Source organism: Protomyctophum bolini (genome assembly GCF_963924005.1).
Source record: "Protomyctophum bolini genome assembly, chromosome: 2".
Lineage (NCBI taxonomy): Eukaryota > Metazoa > Chordata > Actinopteri > Myctophiformes > Myctophidae > Protomyctophum > Protomyctophum bolini.
Genome location: NC_137863.1, coordinates 21,387,205 through 21,408,288, shown reverse-complemented (window position 1 = coordinate 21,408,288; position 21,084 = coordinate 21,387,205). Strand labels below are relative to the sequence as shown.

Below are 21,084 nucleotides of genomic sequence, written 5' to 3'. Positions count from 1 at the left end.
AACAGATGTCTAACAGCGGTACTGCTGTACCTCCTGAACGCCGTACCCACCTCCCCACAACGCCGAAGTTGGTGAAATCGGGCGGCTGCTCGCACGGTGACGGGGCGTCGTTTTTGGACGAAGTCTTGTCGTCCAACAGTGGACCGCTGCTCGCTTCACTGTCCGCCTTCTGGCTCAGGTTGTCGGAGAAAGCGTCGTCGCTGAGAGACAGGGGAAACGCAAACGAAAAGTAAAAGAACGCACAAATGTCACGCTCTAAATCATCTCACAAGTGATCAAAATTAACCCATTAAGACCGAAGACCAGATTCTACAAAATGTCTTCTAAATCCAATCCAATCCAACTTTATTTATAGAGCACATTTAAAACAACAAAGTTGACCAAAGTGCTGTACAATTAGGCAAAGCAGTAATAAAACACAATACAATACAGTAATAAAAACATATACAATAAAATCAAACACTCAGGAGTACACATCACAGTTTAAAAGCCAGGGAATAGAAATGAGTTTTAAAAACAAGTAGTGTTGGAGCCAGCCTGACACGGCTAGGAAGCTGGTTCCACAGTTTAGGAGCAATGACTGAAAAGGCTCTGTGCCCTCTTCTCTCAGACCTTGCCTTAGGGATGACAAGGAGCATTTGATTGGCTGACCTCAGTGATCTAGATGGAACATAGGGTTTTAAAGATTTAAAAACAAACAATAAAATCTTAAAATGGATTCTAAAACGTACTGGGAGCCAGTGGAGTGCAGCTAAAACGGGAGTGATATGTTCATATTTCCGGGTTCTTGTTAAAAGTCGTGCGGCAGCATTCTAACAGTTTCCTGAAAAACCTATGTTTGTACTCAATCTTTTTCTTGTCAAGGACCCGAAAAATTCTATTTATTTGGACGCCGGATCCCCATCTAAAAATATGTTGTACCAGGGACCCCCAAGAAGCAAAGATGCGAGTTAAAAATGTCCGCTGTGAAAGAATATAGATTTGCAGCTAAAGAAAAAAACAGCTAAAGTTAAAAAATAATGGCTAAAGTGGTTAAAAGCTAAAGTGACACAGATGCGTTTTAATACCACATTTAAAGTGACCTCTTGTGGTCACAGACAGACAGACAGACAGACAGACAGACAGACAGACAGACAGACAGACAGACAGACAGACAGACAACTCACAGGTCTTGCACCACGATGTACTGATGTGGAATGAGGCCGTCAACGCCGTTGTGTCGTCCCTCCCACCAGTCCTCCGAGGCCCGGTGGTACAGCAGCAGAGAGGCTCCCTTCTTGAAGGACAGCTCCCTGGGGGTGCGGCCCACGTAGTCGAACTTAGCGATGGCCTCGATCTGCTCCACCTCTGCAGACACGCAATATGGACCCACAAACACAAGAGATACAGGTGTGTGAATAATATAGACTCGATCTGCTCCACCTCTGCAGACACACAAACGCAGAGATACAGGTAAACGTAGCCATAGAGCGCCCAAGTCCTGACGTCACTCACTCATCCCCTGGTTCACTGAAGTTTTTTTCTCTATGGAGAATAACATGGGGTCATCTTAAAATCGTCTCATATACTCTAAGAATTGTGGTCCAAAAAACTGTCTCGGCAGTACCGTCAGGGAGGTGTCTCTGTATCGTTTACGACCGCCAGTCAGTCATATTTGATACAGTCTGTTTCTAGCGAAAATTTTACTAATTCAGCAGCAATAACATTAGCGTTTTCTCTCAGTCAGTTGATTCTTCATATCCATATTCCATACTGTATGAGTGAAACGGACGATTTGTTTATTTTTCAAACAGTTCTTATATGAGGCGACTTTAAAAAAAAAAACCTATGGGGATTAAATAATGCAAATAGAAAGTACATGAACCGGTGGACTTAGTGCCCTCTACTGATATTGACGTCAGACTCACAGGTGTGTGTGAATAACTGAATATAGAGAGCAGCATAGACCTGCCAGTCACGTTGCGTTCATTACAACAAGCATTAGCAACATATTTGCCAGATAGGATAAACAATAATGGTCGTCTACTGTTGTACCTTTTACTCCACTTTTGTTACAAGTTACTTTGTAGATTTGGATTATTATTAGAAAACATACATTAGCCAGTTAAGCCCTATACAGTATACTCTGGCTATTTGAAAATAGCTGAACTACAAGTTCAAAACAGCTCATTGTGAGGAGTGACAAGGGATGCAGACAGTGGGGTTCCTGTTAAGCTGCGTTCAGACCTGAATATATATAAATAAAATCCACTACCTTTCCTAATGACTTATTAATAAAAACAAACAAAAACACATTGGGAGAGGGATGTCTGGGATATCTTTTTTACTCTGGTCCGGGATTGGCATACTGTCTCATCCCTGTGCAATACCAGCTTATGTCCTCTAGGTAGGGCTATTGTGCCTCATTGCTCTTTAAAGCTGCTTTAGCCAGAAATGGATAAAATGCTCCCAAAAATGTAGTCTCTGTGACACATTTAGGGGCCGCAATCTGCATTCAAAGACTTTCCATTGGTTGAATGTTGACATAAAGTATTATTGAATCTCTGTCATTGGTTGAATGTTGACATACAGTATTATTGAATCTCTGTCAATGGTTAAATGTTGACATACAGTATTATTGAATCTCTGTCAATGGTTAAATGTTGACATACAGTATTATTGCTTTATAGCTACTTTAATGCAAAATAAATAATGGGCCTTGATATGAAAAAGGTCGCAAACCACAGATTTACGAGAACAAAACAAAAGAAAAAAACATTGAAAGTTGAAAAAGATATATGAGATTTCAGCCCGACAGCAACGCGACGGAGCATTGAGATGGCATGGGGTTATGTCATGCTTGACCCGTGCGGGGCACACACACACACACACACACACACACACACACACACACACACACACACACACACACACACACACACACACACACACTTGAATTATTTTATTTGGATCTGCACAAGAGGCGTAATACAATAGACCCAAACAACAATCAGAATTAGGTTATACATTATATGGTCCAACCAGATATAGCTGCTGCACATGCTTAACACACAGAGGGAAAAGAAGAAAAAAATAAATATATATATAGCACATTGTTGACATACTGTCCATTCTCAGTTCATAAAACATCTTTATATCCCCTCGTTTTGGCTCGCCATGTCACGTCTGACCGAGGCCATTTAGCATTAAAGGAGCTCTGAGGAGAACGTCCCATGGGGCTTGTTTACCAACGACACTGAACTCTCACATCCACTCTTAGTACTCTCACATCCACTCTTAGTACTCTCATCCACTCTTAGTACTCACATCCACCCTTAGTACTCTCATCCACTCTTAGTACTCTCGTCCACTCTTAGTACTCACATCCACTCTTAGTACTCACATCCACTCTTACTCTCATGCACCCTTAAAACGATTATCGATTAATAATTTTCATAATCGATTTCGGGTCCTATTAACGATAATCGATTAATTGATTAAACGGACCCATCCCTAGTACTCTCATCCACTCTTAGTACTCTCATCCACTCTTACTCACATCCACTCTTAGTACTCTCATCCACTCTTAGTACTCTCGCATCCACTCTTAGTACTCGCATCCACTCTTAGTACTCTCACATCCACTCTTAGTACTCGCACATCCACTCTTAGTACTCTCACATCCACTCTTAGTACTCGCATCCACTCTTAGTACTCGCATCCACTCTTAGTACTCGCATCCACTCTTAGTACTCGCATCCACTCTTAGTACTCTCACAGCCACTCTTAGTACTCTCACATCCACTCTTAGTACTCTCACATCCACTCTTAGTACTCTCATCCACTCTTACTCACATACACTCTTAGTACTCACGTCCACTCTTAGTACTCACGTCCACTCTTAGTACTCACGTCCACTCTTAGTACTCACATCCACTCTTAGTACTCACATCCACCCTTAGTACTCTCATCCACTCTTAGTACTCACGTCCACTCTTAGTACTCACGTCCACTCTTAGTACTCACATCCACTCTTAGTACTCACATCCACTCTTAGTACTCACATCCACCCTTAGTACTCACATCCACTCTTAGTACTCTCATCCACTCTTAGTACTCACATCCACCCTTAGTACTCACATCCACTCTTAGTACTCTCATCCACTCTTAGTACTCTCATCCACTCTTAGTACTCACATCCACTCTTAGTACTCTCATCCACTCTTAGTACTCTCATCCACTCTTAGTACTCACATCCACACTTAGTACTCTCATCCACTCTTAGTACTCTCATCCACTCTTAGTACTCACATCCACTCTTAGTACTCACATCCACTCTTAGTACTCACATCCACTCTTAGTACTCACATCCACCCTTAGTACTCTCATCCACTCTTAGTACTCACATCCACTCTTAGTACTCACATCCACTCTTAGTACTCTCATCCACTCTTAGTACTCACATCCACTCTTAGTACTCACATCCACTCTTAGTACTCACATCCACCCTTAGTACTCTCATCCACTCTTAGTATTCTCATCCACTCTTAGTACTCTCATCCACTCTATCCACTCTTAGTACTCTCATCCACTCTTACTCTCATCCACTCTTAGTACTCTCATCCACTCTTAGTACTCTCATCCACTCTTAGTACTCTCACATCCACTCTTACTCTCATCCACCCTTAAAACGATTAATTTTCATAATCGATTTCGGGTCCTATTAACGATAATCGATTAATCGATTAATCTACAGAGCCACACACATTATTCCCATGTGAAATCCACATAATGCTTTTTGTCACGACGTAAAAGATTGGATGGCGAGGATTTACTTATTTACAATTTAGGCATTTAGCAGACGCTCTTAAAGGAGAATTCCATACTAAAAGGCTTTCTTACCTTTCATTGTAGTTGTTACGTCCCCATCAAAGAGGTCCAGGTGTTATTTTGTGCAAAAGCTCCTTATTGGCTATTTCCCCTACCATAAGCCCTAAATGAATTGCATTGAATTGAATGGGATGTATGGGGTGTTGTGCTAATTCGCTTATTTCCATCGAAATAAGTAGTAAAGTGTGGTGCTTGAGTTATTATTTACATTATGAAGAGAGGATATATACAAAAAGATTGTAATTTTGAGCGATGGAAATAAGCGAATTAGCACAACACCCCATACATCCCATTCAATTCAATGCAATTCATTTAGGGCTTATGGTAGGGGAAATAGCCAATAAGGAGCTTTTGCACAAAATAACACTTGGACCTCTTTGATGGGGACGTAACAACTACAAAGAAAGGTAAGAAAGCCTTTTAGTATGGAATTCTCCTTTAATCCAAAGCGATTTACAGTAAGCGAGAACACAAATGCATAGAAATAGTCATCAAGGATCATAAGTAAGCTGAGAACCTAACATCCGTCTAACAGTAGAATAGCTGTAACTATGACTATGCAGTGCACTATAGAATGCAATGTCTACAAAATATGCTAATATCTAAATTACATAAATGTAGCCTTTGCAAGGTCACCGAGGCTACAGCAATTGCTGCGGCAAGTGCTGTGGGCTAAGATGGAGTCTGAAGAGGTGAGTTTTCAGACTACGGCGGAGGATTAGGAGTGAGTCTGCAGGTCTGATTGAAATGGGAAGTTCATTCCATAGTTTTGGAGCCAGAAGGGAGAAGAGTCTGGGACGTTACACTATGTTTCAACACATACAGCGCACCAAAAGTAAATCCACATGTGCATTATTAATGTGCAATCTTTATGTCAATCGTCGTTCATGTTCATAAAACCATACAGGCATTATGATGATGACACTTAAGTTATTCCTGAATTTGGTCTAACATTACAGGGCAACCTAATCCATGAATATGCAGTTCACATGGTCACCACCAGGGGATGCTGAGGTCCACTTCTCGTTCATGACCACTTACACAAACTCATGGCCCTTCACTTGAGAACAACACTTGAGTCACGTGTCATAATAGCGGAGCAGCAGCAGCAAGAACAGAGACAAACACTGGAGGAAAAGACAATGACAGAGCAGTGGTTCTCAACCCGTTTCACCTCAAGGACCATTATGGATTCGGCTTTTGAGCCACGGAACCACCATTTGATAGAGATTTATTTAACCTCTCAGACGCTCAAACTTTGAATATTTCGTTGTCGTTGGATAATTTTGTCCACAATTCCATGTTGTATTGATGTTGATATAGGAGAGATAACAGGCAAACATTGATCAAAATAGCAATTCTTCTACATTCTCTAATTGTGGAGACTTCTTGTAAAGTAAGTACCGGTAATGCAGATGCTTAATAATAATCTTGAGGGCATAAAATGAAACCAAGAGTTAAGTCAAAGTCAAAGTCGTACGATTTGTCACACACGTTACCGCAGTGAAATTTGTTCTCCGCATTTGACCCATCTCTTGGAGCGGTGAGCCGCAGCCAAGGAGCGGTGAGCTGCAGCCGTGCCACGCTCGGGAATCATTTGATTAGTAGATTTGACCCCCCCAATCCAACCCTTTGATGCTGAGTGTCAAGCAGGGAGGCATTGGGTCCCATTTTTGCAGTCTTTGGTACGTATGACCCGGCCGGGGATCGAACCCCGACCTCCCAGTTTCAGGGCGGACACTCTAACCACAAGGCCACTGAGCTGGTTAAGGATCTATAAGGGTCCATTTGGTTACCAACTCTCCCTCATTTAGCTGCATGGGGATTGGGGACCACCTGGAACCCCCTCAAGGAGCACTGGTTGAAAACCACTGTGACAGATATAGTATGTTCAGGATGAGGAGGAGGAGTGTCACCTTCATCACTGGTGTGTGGTTCAGTTCCGTTGTCGACTTCATCGATGGTCCCTGGCTCACTGTGGGGACTATCACTGCAAGACAATTATAGACATTTGAAGAGAATTATTAATGAAACCATTAAAACCGGGAAAGCATCTGTGTCATATACACATTTTAGCCATATTTTATATTTTATGCTTTTTGAAGGATATATTGCTCTCGAGACTTTGCATAATAAACGTACTAACTAATATTAGTGCATTTAGCGCACCGACATTCTTACCAGAGGTGTTGACAATCACAACAAAACTGTCCCACATTGCGTTTCACCTCGCTCGCTCAAGGGGGTCGTCATGATTACATTAATATAGCCAGCGGGGTGTGTGTATGTGTGTGTGTGTGACCCCACCCTGTCACTGTTCATGTTTTGCTCATTACATGCCTGTCAGTAGCACGCACTGGTTAGGTAGGGTATGGACAAACGAAACGACAAACAAATCACCATCAGCTCTCGGTATATCTCTGTTCAGCCATCAAACATGTTCCATGGGTTCTGTGGCTTTAAATAGGTGGAAGCACAGCTGAGCACTAATTGCTCAAATGAAAAGCTCAAATGAATTGAAATGTGTTTTGTGCCAATCCCAAGCAGATTTGACATGCTGTGGATGATGTTAACCCCTATCAATTGGTCCTGTCTGGTGGGAGGGGCCATGGGGGGTATTGGGAGGGGCCATGGGGGGTATTGGGAGGGGCCACGGGGGATATTGGGAGGGGCCATGGGGGATATTGGGAGGGGCCACGGGGGGTATTGGGAGGGGCCATGGGGGGTATTGGGAGGGGCCACGGGGGGTATTGGGAGGGGCCATGGGGGGTATTGGAAGGGGCCATGGGGGGTATTGGGAGGGGCCATGGGGGTATTGGGAGGGGCCACAGGGGGTATTGGGAGGGGCCATGGGGGGTATTGGGAGGGGCCATGGGGGAATTGGGAGGGGCCATGGTGGGTATTGGGAGGGGCCATGGGGGGTATATAGCTAGTCTGCTGGTGTTGGACAACAAGGTGTCAGTCTCTGAGGAGGTGATGTTTTGATTTATCATTTTTATAACCATGGTTGAAATGCATTTTTGGACCCAGATCTGTTGATTTGGATGGTGTTTGATTTGCTTTATATTAAAAGGCCTGATTCATAATACTTATAATGATGATTTAAAATGATTGATTTAATTTATGTATATAATATGAAGTACTTGCGTTTGAATACATTTATTTTCTATTACAGATATTTCGGTTTCCTCTGTAGTTGTAATGTCACTTTATTCTGTACTTGGGGAAAATAAACTCTGCTCTTTGATGTTTATTGGGTCACATACTACCCTCAGGGAGAGAGAGAGAGAGAGAGAGAGAGAGTGAGAGACGGCATGTCAAGGTGCATGACGAGACCCAGCCCTCGTTGACTCTGTTCAACAGACAATATGGCCTTTAGAATGTAATAATTACAACAATGTCTATTTTTAAACCTATTTTTAAAATTGAAGGGTTTAATATATAAAGCTAATTTCGGGTAACTGCATTTCAGACGATCCGAACGAGACCTGCGGCAATTTGGAATAGATCCGACCCTGCTCGAGAGGGACAAGTCAATATTTTGGGCCCGAACCGGCTCGGTTTTGGGTTCGGCTCTCGGGTATTGGGTTCCGGGTGGACCCGTGCTGCCCTCTACCACGGACCACCATTTGATGAGATTTAAAAGATGTCCACATTTCCATCAGGCCGCTGTATTGATGTTGGTACCATTAAGAGAGATAACAGGCAAACGTTGATCAAAATAACAATTCTTCTACATTCTCCAATTGTGTAAATTAACTTAAGTAATGCAGATGTTTAACAATCATTTATCTCTCAAGAGTTGAAGATCTAATAAGGGTCGAGATTTGGTCCAACACTCCATCATTTAGCTGGGGACCACCTGGAACACCCTCATATTAGTGTGCACTCAAAACGTTTGGTATTACTTTTCAGAGGCATGTAAATTCATTCCCCTTCAAGCCTACTGAATAATATTTGCCAAATTAAGGCTACTCAACCCCCTGCCCTTCTTTCTCTGGCAAAACGTTCAGTAGGACAGATATGACAGAAGAATAATTGGATTTTGGTGGTCCCCGAACCACTGGTTGAAAACCGCTGGCATATTACCTGCGTATATATATTTTTTTTATCCCACGATTTTGTAACCCATTTTTCACCCCTATGTCAATCATCTAATGTGATCCTGGGCTCTACACACCCTCCACCAACCTAGTCCCCATATATGGGGGACATGGGGAGAGCAACGGACTTGAACTCATGCTTCCTTCATGCCTGAGTGTCCAAGTTGCTCCTTTACACCTGACAGGGGGGAGTTTCCCTGGTTGGACGTAGCGCGTGGAAGGAACACGTTATTCCAACCAGTTCCTGTCACCTCCATCAGGCGCCCCGGCTGGCCAGGTGGAGGCAGTTTAGTAACCAGGATTACTGCATGCTTTTTGTGAGGGTACCTACCCTAGGGGACACGGGGAGAACATGCAAACTCCACACAGAAAGGCCCTTTCGCCAACCCCGCCTTCGGGTATGGGCACTGATGACGCGGAGGAGGAAACACGCCGCCAGAACCCACAGCGTCCCGAGCGGGAATCGAACCCAGGACCTTCTAGCTGTGAGGCGACAGCACTACCAACTGTGCCACCGTGCCCCCTGTGATTTACTGACACCAAGTTTAAAATAAGAATTGAATTCACAGAACATCAATACGAAGCAACTGAAAAACACGTTATTTCAATGGTAGTGGATGGAGAGAAAGGATTTTTGTCGAACCGCGAAACGGCAACCAATGGGTGCGAAGAGGGGCACAACCACGGGCGGGACTTGACAAAGGGTGAATTAATTCCCCCAGGCCCTTACCAGTACTCCTCTCCCCCGGCCATGCACTTCTCGTACACGGGGCCGTCGACTTCGCGCTGCCCGGGGAAGATGACCTCGTGATGGATGATGATGGTCTCGATGACTTTGTTAACGTGCACCTGGCAGACCACAGGGTCCTGGCCGTCCGGGATGGGCATCAGTGTGGGGCCGAAACAGATCGCCAGGTTGTAGGGGTCCATCATGTTCTCGTCACTGTACTGGGAGAGACTGGAGAGAGAGGAGACGGCAATATGCCTCATGTTATTTAAAGTGGTGGATAAAGTACTCGCATGATTTAACACCAAAAGGGGTTCCCACCCAGAATGGGTTAAGTAGTAAAAGTACAACTACTAAAGGTCCGGAATTCAAAATGCACTCGAGTGAAAGTATTGACAATCGATCAACTAAAGTGCACATTTCCCTTTGAAGTTCAAAAGGATCAATTAAGAGCTATGCTGCCAAGCAAGCCCCCCCCCCTCCCCCCACAGACAGAAACATCCCTGCATTATGAATGTCAACCATTCATTTTTACAGTCTATGATGTCAACATAAACAGTGGAATGTCAACATAAACAGTGGAACAAAACCAAAATAAAGCCAGAGGGATGTGTCTTTCTGCAGGAAAACACCCCAGCATAATTATACAGTGGCTGATAGAGGGGGGGGGATCTAAATATATATATATGTTTTTTAAAACTTTAGGTTTGAATGTTGCATACTGCCTTTAAGTACAATACTTAAGAAAATGTACGTAATGACTTTACACCACTGGTTAATTGTGTATCATTATCAGTGACATTTCCCATAATGAACAGTCGCAGCCACATTCATTCATGTAACAAATAGTGTGTAAGACAATTGGAAAAAAAAATCCTACGCCCGTTAAATAACCATGCTTCGTAATTATCCCATTAAATAAATTAATCTGAGACCTGCCCATAATAACTGCAGCGGTCCATTTAGAGAATTCCACCGAGCCTTATTTTTACTGAATTCTATTGAGTACATTAACAAAAAAAATTAAAATAAACAAAAACACCTGAGACCTGAAAAACCAATTAAAAAGGTTCGCTGTGAAAGAATAATCTATTCAAAGATTTGCACACAAGCGGCGCCGGTGACACAGATGCGTTCCAGGTCTTAAAGGAAAACTTCACCCTTTTTGCAAAAGAATATATGTTTAGAAGATTTAGAACACTTTCCTGGGGTTTCTTTATGTGTGTAATATGTGGTTTTAGATATTTTAGATTTTAGCAGTGAGCCCAGTGTCTCTGATGTCATGGACACTGGGCTCACTGGGTGCACTGCTCCTCCTTGTGGATAGGGGGAGGGCTGTCTTACTGAGACAACATGTAGTTCAGGAAGTAAGTGAGCCCAGTGTCCATGACATCAGAGACACTGGGCTCACAGCTACAATCTAAAATGTACTAAAACCACATATTACACACATAAAGACCCCCAGGAAAGTGTTCTAAATCTTCTAAACGTCATTAACATATATTTTTTTGCAAAAAGGGTGACGTGTTGAAATGACATTGCAATGAACATCACTGATGACGTTTAGGTGAAAAAAGAACAGAAAAAAATAATAATAATTTAGTAATTAATTAAATTAAATGTGTTGCTAAAAAGCAACTCTGGGTGCTAGAGGGTTAATGGCTTAACCACTGAGCAGCTCTCTTGAAGCACATGGACCTGGACTATGCCTTGCTCAAGGGCACTTGGTATACACAAGGAGCAGGATCTTATTTGACGCTTATTAAACTCTACTAATAATATCATACATCATATCTCTGTTACATTAATTGTAAATTATCCAATTTCCAATTCCATTCAGAATATAATTAAATGCTAAATGTTCAAATAGATATTTAGTATTAGTATTTAGAACGCTGAGACACACTACTGCTGCCTCCGTGGGTGAAGGATAGATTGAGACACACTACTGCTGCCTCTGTGGGTGAAGGATAGATTGACACACACTACTGCTGCCTCCGTGGGTGAAGGATAGATTGACACACTACTGCTGCCTCCGTGGGTGAAGGATAGATTGACACACTACTGCTGCCTCCGTGGGTGAAGGATAGATTGACACACTACTGCTGCCTCCGTGGGTGAAGGATAGATTGACACACTACTGCTGCCTCCGTGGGTGAAGGATAGATTGACACACTACTGCTGCCTCCGTGGGTGAAGGATAGATTGACACACTACTGCTGCCTCCGTGGGTGAAGGATAGATTGACACACTACTGCTGCCTCCGTGGGTGAAGGATAGATTGACACACTACTGCTGCCTCCGTGGGTGAAGGATAGATTGACACACTACTGCTGCCTCCGTGGGTGAAGGATAGATTGACACACTACTGCTGCCTCCGTGAAGGCTAAAGGATAGATTGTTGGATCATGTCTGGCGTGTAAACAGCCGTCGACGGTAGTGAGTCTGATCCCAGAGGCTCCCCCAGAGTTATGGTGCGTTCACACGCGCAGATTAAACCATGCAAACTATTTACAATTTAGGCATTTAGCTCTTAATCCAGAGCGATTTACATTAAGCAACAACAAAACCATGGCAATACATCACATACATAAAAAGTAGTTATCATGAACCATGCGTATAACCATAAAGTATAGGACTTATGAACAAGCAGGCCCCATCTCAGTTCCGTGCATAAAGTGTGATGTGATGCCTCTTGGAACTATGACTGGTGGCCTTCTGTTGGCACTGTTTCTTTATTGTCTATGTACTGTGTTATCTGTTTGTTTGCATGTTTTATGTATATCCTGATGACTGCTGTGCACAAAACAAATTTCCGAAAGTGCAAATAAAGTATCTATCTATCTATCTATACATACTATAAAGTGCTATGACTACATAACATGCAATTCTAGTGCTGTCTACGTATGCTATAAGTCTGTATAAAATGCTATCTAAGTCTACATAAAGTGCATATCTTTATGTAGATATGCGTGAGTTGATTTGGAGCAGCTACGTGCATCGTTGCGTCTTTGCAACGTCGCTTCCATCATCAATGAATGGTAGACTGCATCGTTTTATCTGCCCGTGTGAACGCAACATTAGTGTCTTGAGCAAGACTCTGAAGCCATAATTTCTCCCACTGTGCAGGTTGGTGCCTTGCATGGTTTTCCTTGGCCATCGATGTATGAACGTGTGTGTGTGTGAATGTAATGCACAATCTCTGTAAAGTGGTATGTAAATGCACCATTTAGAGAGAGAGAGAGAGAGAGAGAGAGAGAGAGAAAGCGCACACATGAGACCATAAACAGGTTTCAGAGGAGTAACATGAAAATGCTCCATCTGGCCTTTTTTTGTTGCATGCTCAATGCTATGACAGCCTTTAGTTCCAGTCTGAACTGCAGACTCCTGCAGACTGACTACTACGGCATGGAGTTATTTCCTCTCATGCAGGTGAACAACAGCGCCATCAGCCTGTCTCTGTGTGTGTGTGTTACTGTGTACACAGTGTGTGTACACAGTGCACACGTCGTTCGCACGCACACGCACACGCACACGCACACACACACACACACACACACACAGTACATTTTTAACCAACTTTTTAACATCCCCGATGTCTGACCCGACCGAAGCTTTTGAAAGCTTCATTATACATTAATTTCAAAAAGTTAAGGGGGGGAGGGGAGGGGAGAGAAAAACCCAGCCGATCCTGTCCATGCAACCATCTGTTTGGAGGAGAACTCAATGCCAGAATGCCACGGAAAAGCTACACAGCTGGCATTGTTCCAACACTGGAGAGGCTTTTAAAACCCGAGATGTGGAGTCAAACCACTTTGTTCTGCAGTGGAAACCCAAATAAAGGGAGCATTAATATCATCCAGTAAGAAAATAGGATAGGTACTCCAGTGAACGATGAGAGTGGGGCTACTGTAAATCACACCGAAAAAGTGGGCTAGAGAGATAATTAAAAAAGTAGGAAAGTTGCGGATGTGTTCAATATGTCTTCACGGATTATCTTCTCCTCAACAGGTTTCTGAAGTTTTATTTTATTATAATAAAACTCACTGGTTGAGGAAGGCGAAGAGGTATCTCATGACGATGATGATGGTGCGTGGAAGAGTCACAGTGATCTGCTGGACGTGATGTGCTCTCTCAGCTCCAGAGTCCAGCTCTGAAACACAGAGAGAGGAGCGATGGTACCTTGATGTGCATTCAGAGTCAGACTGCACTAGTGGGGCACAAAGTAGTAACTAGTACAACCCCCGTATTTGAGTCAAAGTATGGCTACTTCTGGTCAAATAGTACTCAACTACAAGTGAATATTGCTCAGTCAAATTTCTAATTTGTACTCGAGTTAAAGTTAAGCTGTATTACAAAGAACATTTGCTTTTTAATATCAATGCATTGTTGTACAAGAAATGTATCACAGATTTTCCAGAAATGTTGCAAAGAATATCAAGAACAATGAGAATAGCAGATCTACAGTACTATAATAAATAGGGCGTGGTTAATGTCAAAGAGGTTAATTCATAATGTACATTCCCCCTTCCTAGAAACAAAGTACAATATTTGTCTTTGAAATGTAGTGCAGTGAAAGTCATCCAATTACTGTCCACCGCTGTCAGACGGTGACTAACGAGATCCAAATAAATCCAAGACATATTAACTACATTAACTCTGGTGTCCCTATCTGAAATGGGGAGAGAGAGAGAGAGAGAGAGAGAGAGAGAGAGAGAGAGAGAGAGAGAGAGAGAGACACAGAGAGATAGAGAGAGACAGAGAGAGACAGAGAGAGAGAAATTGAAATAGGGAAAACAGCAACTCTAATGTGTTAAAAGTGCAACGTGGGCGTTTTTTTTGGTATTCATCATCCTATGAAAACATATATCGGGCTTAAGTGGTTAATGCATGAACATGCACAAATGTCTCCTTCTGATAATGACCAAGATACTAAGATACTAAGATACTAAGCATTGCCTGCCTGCCTGTCGATCAAAGACAGGCTACCATACTGAAGCTGAAGACATATTGCCGGCTGCCTGACAGTAACTTGATATTTTAATAGATGCCCCCTCCAGAACCTTCACAGCAAGCTGAACAGAGAGGGTGTTCTGAAGGCGTGCGGTGTTCTGCCTGGCTGCACATACGGCAGACTGATGTGGCCTGTGCTCTCTTCCCAGAGGGTCTGTCTGTCTGTCTGTCTGTCTGTGCTAAATAACAAGTCCAACAGCCACGGCTGTTGGGAGTGTTTCCATGTGCCTCAGTCCTTCTCCTCGATGGTACCTAATATCCCACAATCTGCTTTGGCACTTCTGTCTTTGGCACTTCTGTCTTTGGCACTTCTGTCCGAGATGACTGGAAGGTGCATTTGTGACGATGCTACACCACCAGTCCACTCATCCATCTTAAAGTCTATAAATCTATGGCAGCATTAATGCTACGTACTGTATGTATATACTGTCCTTCATACAGTATAGAGGGTACATGCGCATGCATAAAGTGAGTGGCAAATCCAGTGGCAGAGTGAGTTTAACGTCGGTTAATGCAATCAGATAGGACTTTTCTCTTTGGATGTATGGTCTGTCGAGGCCAGAAAGTAGTTTTTTGCCTTTGTAGGATTTATCACATAACTTCCGGGTATGATGAATGATGTCACTTAGATCTTTTAAAACAGGCCTGAAAATCCACCTTTCAGCAGGCCCAAGGGAGAGGGAATTTGATCACTTCTGATCACCCCCACCACCCTCCTTTTTCCAACTCTGTACATAAAGTACAGTGTTTCATATTTTTCTTTTTTTTCCTGTGATTATATTGAATTGTGTTGTTATTCTTCATGTCATGTCTATGAATTGATTGCATAGGGCCTAAATGGAAACAACGACCGCAAGGACTGTGCTATCCCTTTTTGACTGTACTGTACTCTGTTGCTGTTTTTACATTTAAGTCTAATAAACTAATCAATAAATCAAACAAACTGATTTCCCACTTCGTCATCATCTCGCGGTGAGGAAAGAGAATCCCTTTAGGCAGGTTCAGAATGAGACGTCCCGTAACGTAATCGTTAACTCACTGATGGTGGAGATGAGGTCGAGGAAGCGTTCCTTTGGAAAGATTGGGTTTTCCAGCCCCCTGAAATAGAGCTTCAGGACCCCCGCTATCGAGTTAATGTCATGCTCGTTCCGGTCATCAATCAAGGGGTCTTCACCTGGTAAAAAAAAGCCATAAAGTGTGTGGTTACTAGTTAGGCCTAAGACACACTTGTGTCCTGTGTCTTCTGTGTGTCATGGCCGCCTCAATGCATTTCCAATGGGAGTCACATGGTTTATTTTTTGCTGCCGGTCTAAAGAATGACTCACCTCTCTCAAATGAGTTTTTAATATCGTTGACCTCCACCTGGGAGCCGGGCACCCGAAATATGCCTTGCTGCTGGAGTCCTGAAAGCACAACAGAGAGAGAGAGGCACATCAGAGCCGAATTGAGATATTCAGACAGAGTTAGCCCACCATTATCTGCACCCCCAAAAGGCTGCGACATGAAAGGCTGCTGGAAACACACAACACAGAGCAGGAAATGTAATCTAGTCATAAAAGGGAGATGCTTTTCTCCCTCTCCCTCTCTCTCTCTCTGCCTCTCTCTCTCTCTCTCTCTCTCTCTCTCTCTCTCTCTCTCTCTCTAGTGTTTTCCAGGAGGAGAGGGCCCCTCGCCTCATGGCTGGGCTGTAGCATATGGTTTCAGTTAGAGAGCCCCCTAATCAGTTTTCTGGAGGTTTCATTAGGTCCAGATCCAGAGGAAAGGCCTCCAGGCTCCAGCGGTGGGATGCAGACAGATGTAGAAGGTAGACAAGGTGGAGGAATGAGTGGGGTGGTGGGGGGCTAGTATAGACCCCTGGGTGACTCCGGTCAAGGATGTATACACTGTAGGGTTTAAACAAAGATCCACAGCACTGTCAAACCATCCAATGGGTGACGGCTGCCATGTTGTTGTCGTGCCTTTGGCAGCCAGCACTGAACCTTTGAAGATCCAATTTATGCTCTGTCGTGCAGCGGTGTTGCGCGACGAAAACCTGCAACACGTCGTGGAAGCGACACGTTGAGAGGTTATAGTTCTGCTATAACGCAGATCTATAGTTCTGCTATAACTAAGCGCCACAGCATGTGCGGTTATAGTAGCCTCGGAAACCCAGACTGATAGTCTGCACCTTTGTTAAATTGACGCACACACACACACACACACACACACACACACACACACACACACACTCCTCTCTCTCTCTGTCGCTCTAATTAATTAGTCTCATGTCGTGCAGCTGCGTCTAGATTCTCCCGGCGGATCCTGCCGGGAGCTGCCTATGCCATAGAAAGCATGGGTGGACCCCAGGCTACGGATATAGTGACGCACGGCATGTTGTGTGACCAAGTATGAATGAGGCTTAATTAAAAGATGGAGTGCCATGATTTTTGTACCTTTTCTGTTTTGTATGTTTCTATGGAGTTAACATTACTCTAATAATAGACCCCCACGTGTGGTTAGAATATTAATCAAATATGTCTTCCCTCTGTGTATTTTTGGTTTCTTCCTAAAAGCTGAAAGCCTTTGAGTCCAATCTAAATAGACCACTTTAGTGATGGAAAAAAATCTTTCTCCTAGTATAATCATGTACCTGATGAACATGTTTTAGGGGAGGGGGGGGTATTCCATCTTTAAGGAGTTCACAGCAGCATTGCTACACCTCAAACTCAGCAGGTCAGTCTCTCAACCTGGGGCTGATGTTGAAATACATACATGACCTCTGGTCTCCAGTCTCTGTCACTCGCCATGAAGCCTGACACGTTCATAACAAAAATGGAACCAAATGGAACAACTGGTTCCATTTGTAGACTTTCATATACGTAGCTAGACCTGGGCCCCACTTTGACAACCACTGTACTAGAGGGTTGGCCCCTGTACCAGTGGCAGCAATAAGTTGAATACAAAAGTAATATCAACATCTTAATACTGTCCAATACAGGGGGGTCAAATTATGACAGGCAGTTACTGCAGTCTCTTGAATAGTTTCAATTTAGTTTTAGTCACATTTTAGTCACCTGGAATGTCTTAGTGTTTAGTTTTAGTCGACTAAATATCATAGTGACATACGCATTGTGAGCTTGTAGATCGGCTATTTTCAGCATGCAACCAAGTGTGAGATGATTTATACTGGATCTCTTGTCCAGTGTCCACTAGACATTTTAGTCAAGTTTTTATCTGTTGACAGTATATTTAGTCTTAGTTTTAGTCATCATAGCTTAGTTTTCGTTTAGTTTACATTTAGTTTCCGTCAGTGGAAAAGGGTAGTCGACGAACATTTTTCGTCTTAAGTTTTAGTCGACGAAAACAACACTGCAGGCTGGATGAGGCCCACGACTTCATCATCATCATCATTTTTTGACCACGGTCGAGATCATGGATTCCACAATGCCACGCCAGACTTCCCGGTCCTTCATTGCCACCCCCAGTTCCTGCCTACTGAAGCATGTGTCCCTAGCGATGACATCAGGGAACGACAGCTTTCTACCTCTGTTCCGCCCCGAGGCAGGACTCCAGAGAAGACTTACCATACAGATTGATGTATCTAATACAGCTCTCAACAACAAGAGGAATAGGCTGGCCTGAATCCTGAGAGGAAAGAAAGTAAACAATAAGAACAAGGCATTAGAAACAATAAATTGTACCCTAATCCATAGATAGATATTGCTACGATGCTTGTTTACACTACCAAACGCTTATAAAAAGTCTTGTCTTAAAGGTATCAAATGTATTGAACTATATGTAAAAGCTAATGTGTGCTACAGCACATTCAATTAATAAATACATGTACAGTAAATGTCTTAATGTGTGGTGTAATACACAAGTAAATAAGAAGCATACAGAACATTGGAAACCTTATAATACAATCTCAAGACTGTCACGGGTTAGCATACACATACTAGCATGTGAGTGTAACTCATTAGTAGAAATGTGCAGCACTTAGCAGAAGGCAATATTACTGGTTATTATTAGTATTTTGGCTTTTACACAGCAAAACCTCGAGTGCTAATTTAACTCTGACAGTGCAAAAATGGACAATTGAGGGGTACATTTTTTCAATCTGAGATGGTAGCGATTAAACCCATTTAGAACCGAGGACGATTCTACAATTTTCTTCTAAATCCACTTTTTTTTTTAAACGTCTTAAACTGCTACTTATCTGGATTCAAATTAAAAAACGCAGGGGCTTTTGCAGAGCAGTTATTATTATTATTATTACTATTCAGTTATACACTCTCAGAGATAGATCAGCACTCTGGACTTTATTGGTGCCGTGGTGGTCTTCACCCCCTGAACCTATCGTGGTCCACCTAACAGTACCTGAATGCGAGCACGGGCATTCCTTCTCCCTCTGAGACAGTAAGCCGCAGAGCAACAAGCAGCACAGAGGAAAGGGAGAGCAGAGAAGCACAAAGTTAGAAAAAGCTCAGACGACAAGACTGTGACACCCAAACGCTCAAGGTTAGAAATGGATCTAAGCATTGGTACTGCCACAGAGAACACCAACGCTGCCTTCTCCCTCTCTGTCCACTCTACACACAGACTAACTGGGTTTGAAAAGCAAATAGATGCTAAAATTGTGTTCTGCAAACAAATACAGAGACAGCTCACTTGCCACTCTGTTTGCTCCAGAAGTAGAAGGGGAGGAGGAGGAGGGTCCTTGCAGAGTCAGACTGCTGCCATGTTTATTTATTTATTTGTAGAATAAAAACCGCAGCAGTCTACATGGACCTGAAGGCTCTTCCACGCTTCATCGAGCAACCACGTCGTATACGACAAAAAAAGATGCGTTTGTAAATTAAAGTTAATAGAAGCACGTCTCATTTTGTCGCGCGGACGGTCGTTCGACAAAGCGTGAATTGTCCTGTCTCGAGGTTAAACACAGATGTTACAGCGTGGACAAAGGCAGCTGGAAGAGGAACGGGAAGAGGAAACAAACAGAAGGCAAGAAGAGCGAGGACAAAGAGAAGGAGGAGAGGCCTTCTTCTGAAGCCTCACAGCTACAGGTCAGTCACACACCAGCCCTAAAGGGGGTATACCTTGATGAAGGTCTCCATATTGCCGTTAAACAGCTTATGGTTATACATGGAGCGTGGCCTAGGCTTCCGCATTTTCTGTGGTTTAGGGGGTAGGGTGGGGGGCCTGGGAGATGATGGACAAGGGGAATGAAAAGAAAATATCAAACACACTGCGAGACGGTAACAAAAGACCACGGAGGCCTGCTTAATACAGGGGTCAAAAAGTCTTGTGTGCAAGTACAGGATGTGTCACGTGTGGATGGATGGCAGTGCGGGAGGAAGTGATATTTATTCAAACGTTGAAAACAAAATCAGAAGGAGACGTTATATCCTGCTGGCCTGGTGTTATTTAAGCCCGACTAGTGCGCCCTCTAATTAACCCCCCGACTAGTGCCGAGGGATTTGGGGCCCTGCAACACCAGAGCCATGGCTCTATAATAAAGAACTTTTCTTGACAGATCGAAAACAAAGCATTGCTTAATGACTCCTAATGCATATACCTGCATGAAAAGACATTTAAGCAAGGAAACGAGACTCAATAATGTGCGTGCGTGCGTGGATAGACAAATAACTACTGAATTAATCTAGACAGCATTTCAATGCCCACACTTTGAATAATAGGAGTTCTTCTATACCACAAGATTCTCAGTAACGATATGATATATACAGTATACTGTAGAACTGCACATGGAACCCTATAGAATTATTTATTTGCTCTCTCTCTCTGTGTCACACACACACATATGTATGGTACACAGATGGCTATCTGTCTGGACAATGGTCAGGTTTCAGGCATGGACAGGCACGCACACGCACACGCACACACACACACACACACACACACACACACACACAGCAGTGTCGCCATTTCCGCCTTCCTATATCTGAACTCCCTGATCACAATTCATTTTGACAAGCAGCATGAAAACAAATGCAGCTCAGATTTGTGTCAACACAATATCTCAGTGAAAAGCTACATTATTGCTTTCTGAAAACTAACAGGCAGCAACGATTGCAATATGGCCCACAATCACAGCGTAGGTGTGATTATATTATCACTCATGTAAGCCTGGCAGTCAAATATGTAGCGAACTGGAATAGTTCTGTGGTTCTCTTCACGGAGACACTTTCGATTTGCTTTAATTCTTTCTCACGTCCTCCCCTTTACGGTAACATTCTAACCACCCATTTAGGCCTGAGGCCGTCTTCTGAATCCTGACAGTTTTCTGATAAACCTATGTTTCTATGTCAGCGGTGCTCAACCTTTTGATTGATTTTGGGCACAGCAATACCGGTGGAAAAGCTTTGGCAACGCATT

At 43.3% G+C, this 21,084-nt stretch overlaps 1 protein-coding gene across 1 annotated transcript in view; it reads right to left on the bottom strand.

The window, feature by feature from the left end:
* srgap3 (SLIT-ROBO Rho GTPase activating protein 3) overlaps positions 1-21,084 on the bottom strand; it is a 107,868-nt gene that overhangs the window by 9,991 nt on the left and 76,793 nt on the right. The window contains exons 12-20 of the mRNA XM_080792990.1: positions 19,788-19,890; positions 18,276-18,336; positions 16,038-16,115; positions 15,752-15,886; positions 13,747-13,852; positions 9,703-9,930; positions 6,786-6,859; positions 1,167-1,347; positions 51-200 (exon numbers count right to left, since the gene is read on the bottom strand). Coding sequence (XP_080649116.1) covers positions 51-200; positions 1,167-1,347; positions 6,786-6,859; positions 9,703-9,930; positions 13,747-13,852; positions 15,752-15,886; positions 16,038-16,115; positions 18,276-18,336; positions 19,788-19,890 — 1,116 coding nt within the window. The remainder of the gene's footprint in view (positions 1-50; positions 201-1,166; positions 1,348-6,785; positions 6,860-9,702; positions 9,931-13,746; positions 13,853-15,751; positions 15,887-16,037; positions 16,116-18,275; positions 18,337-19,787; positions 19,891-21,084) is intronic.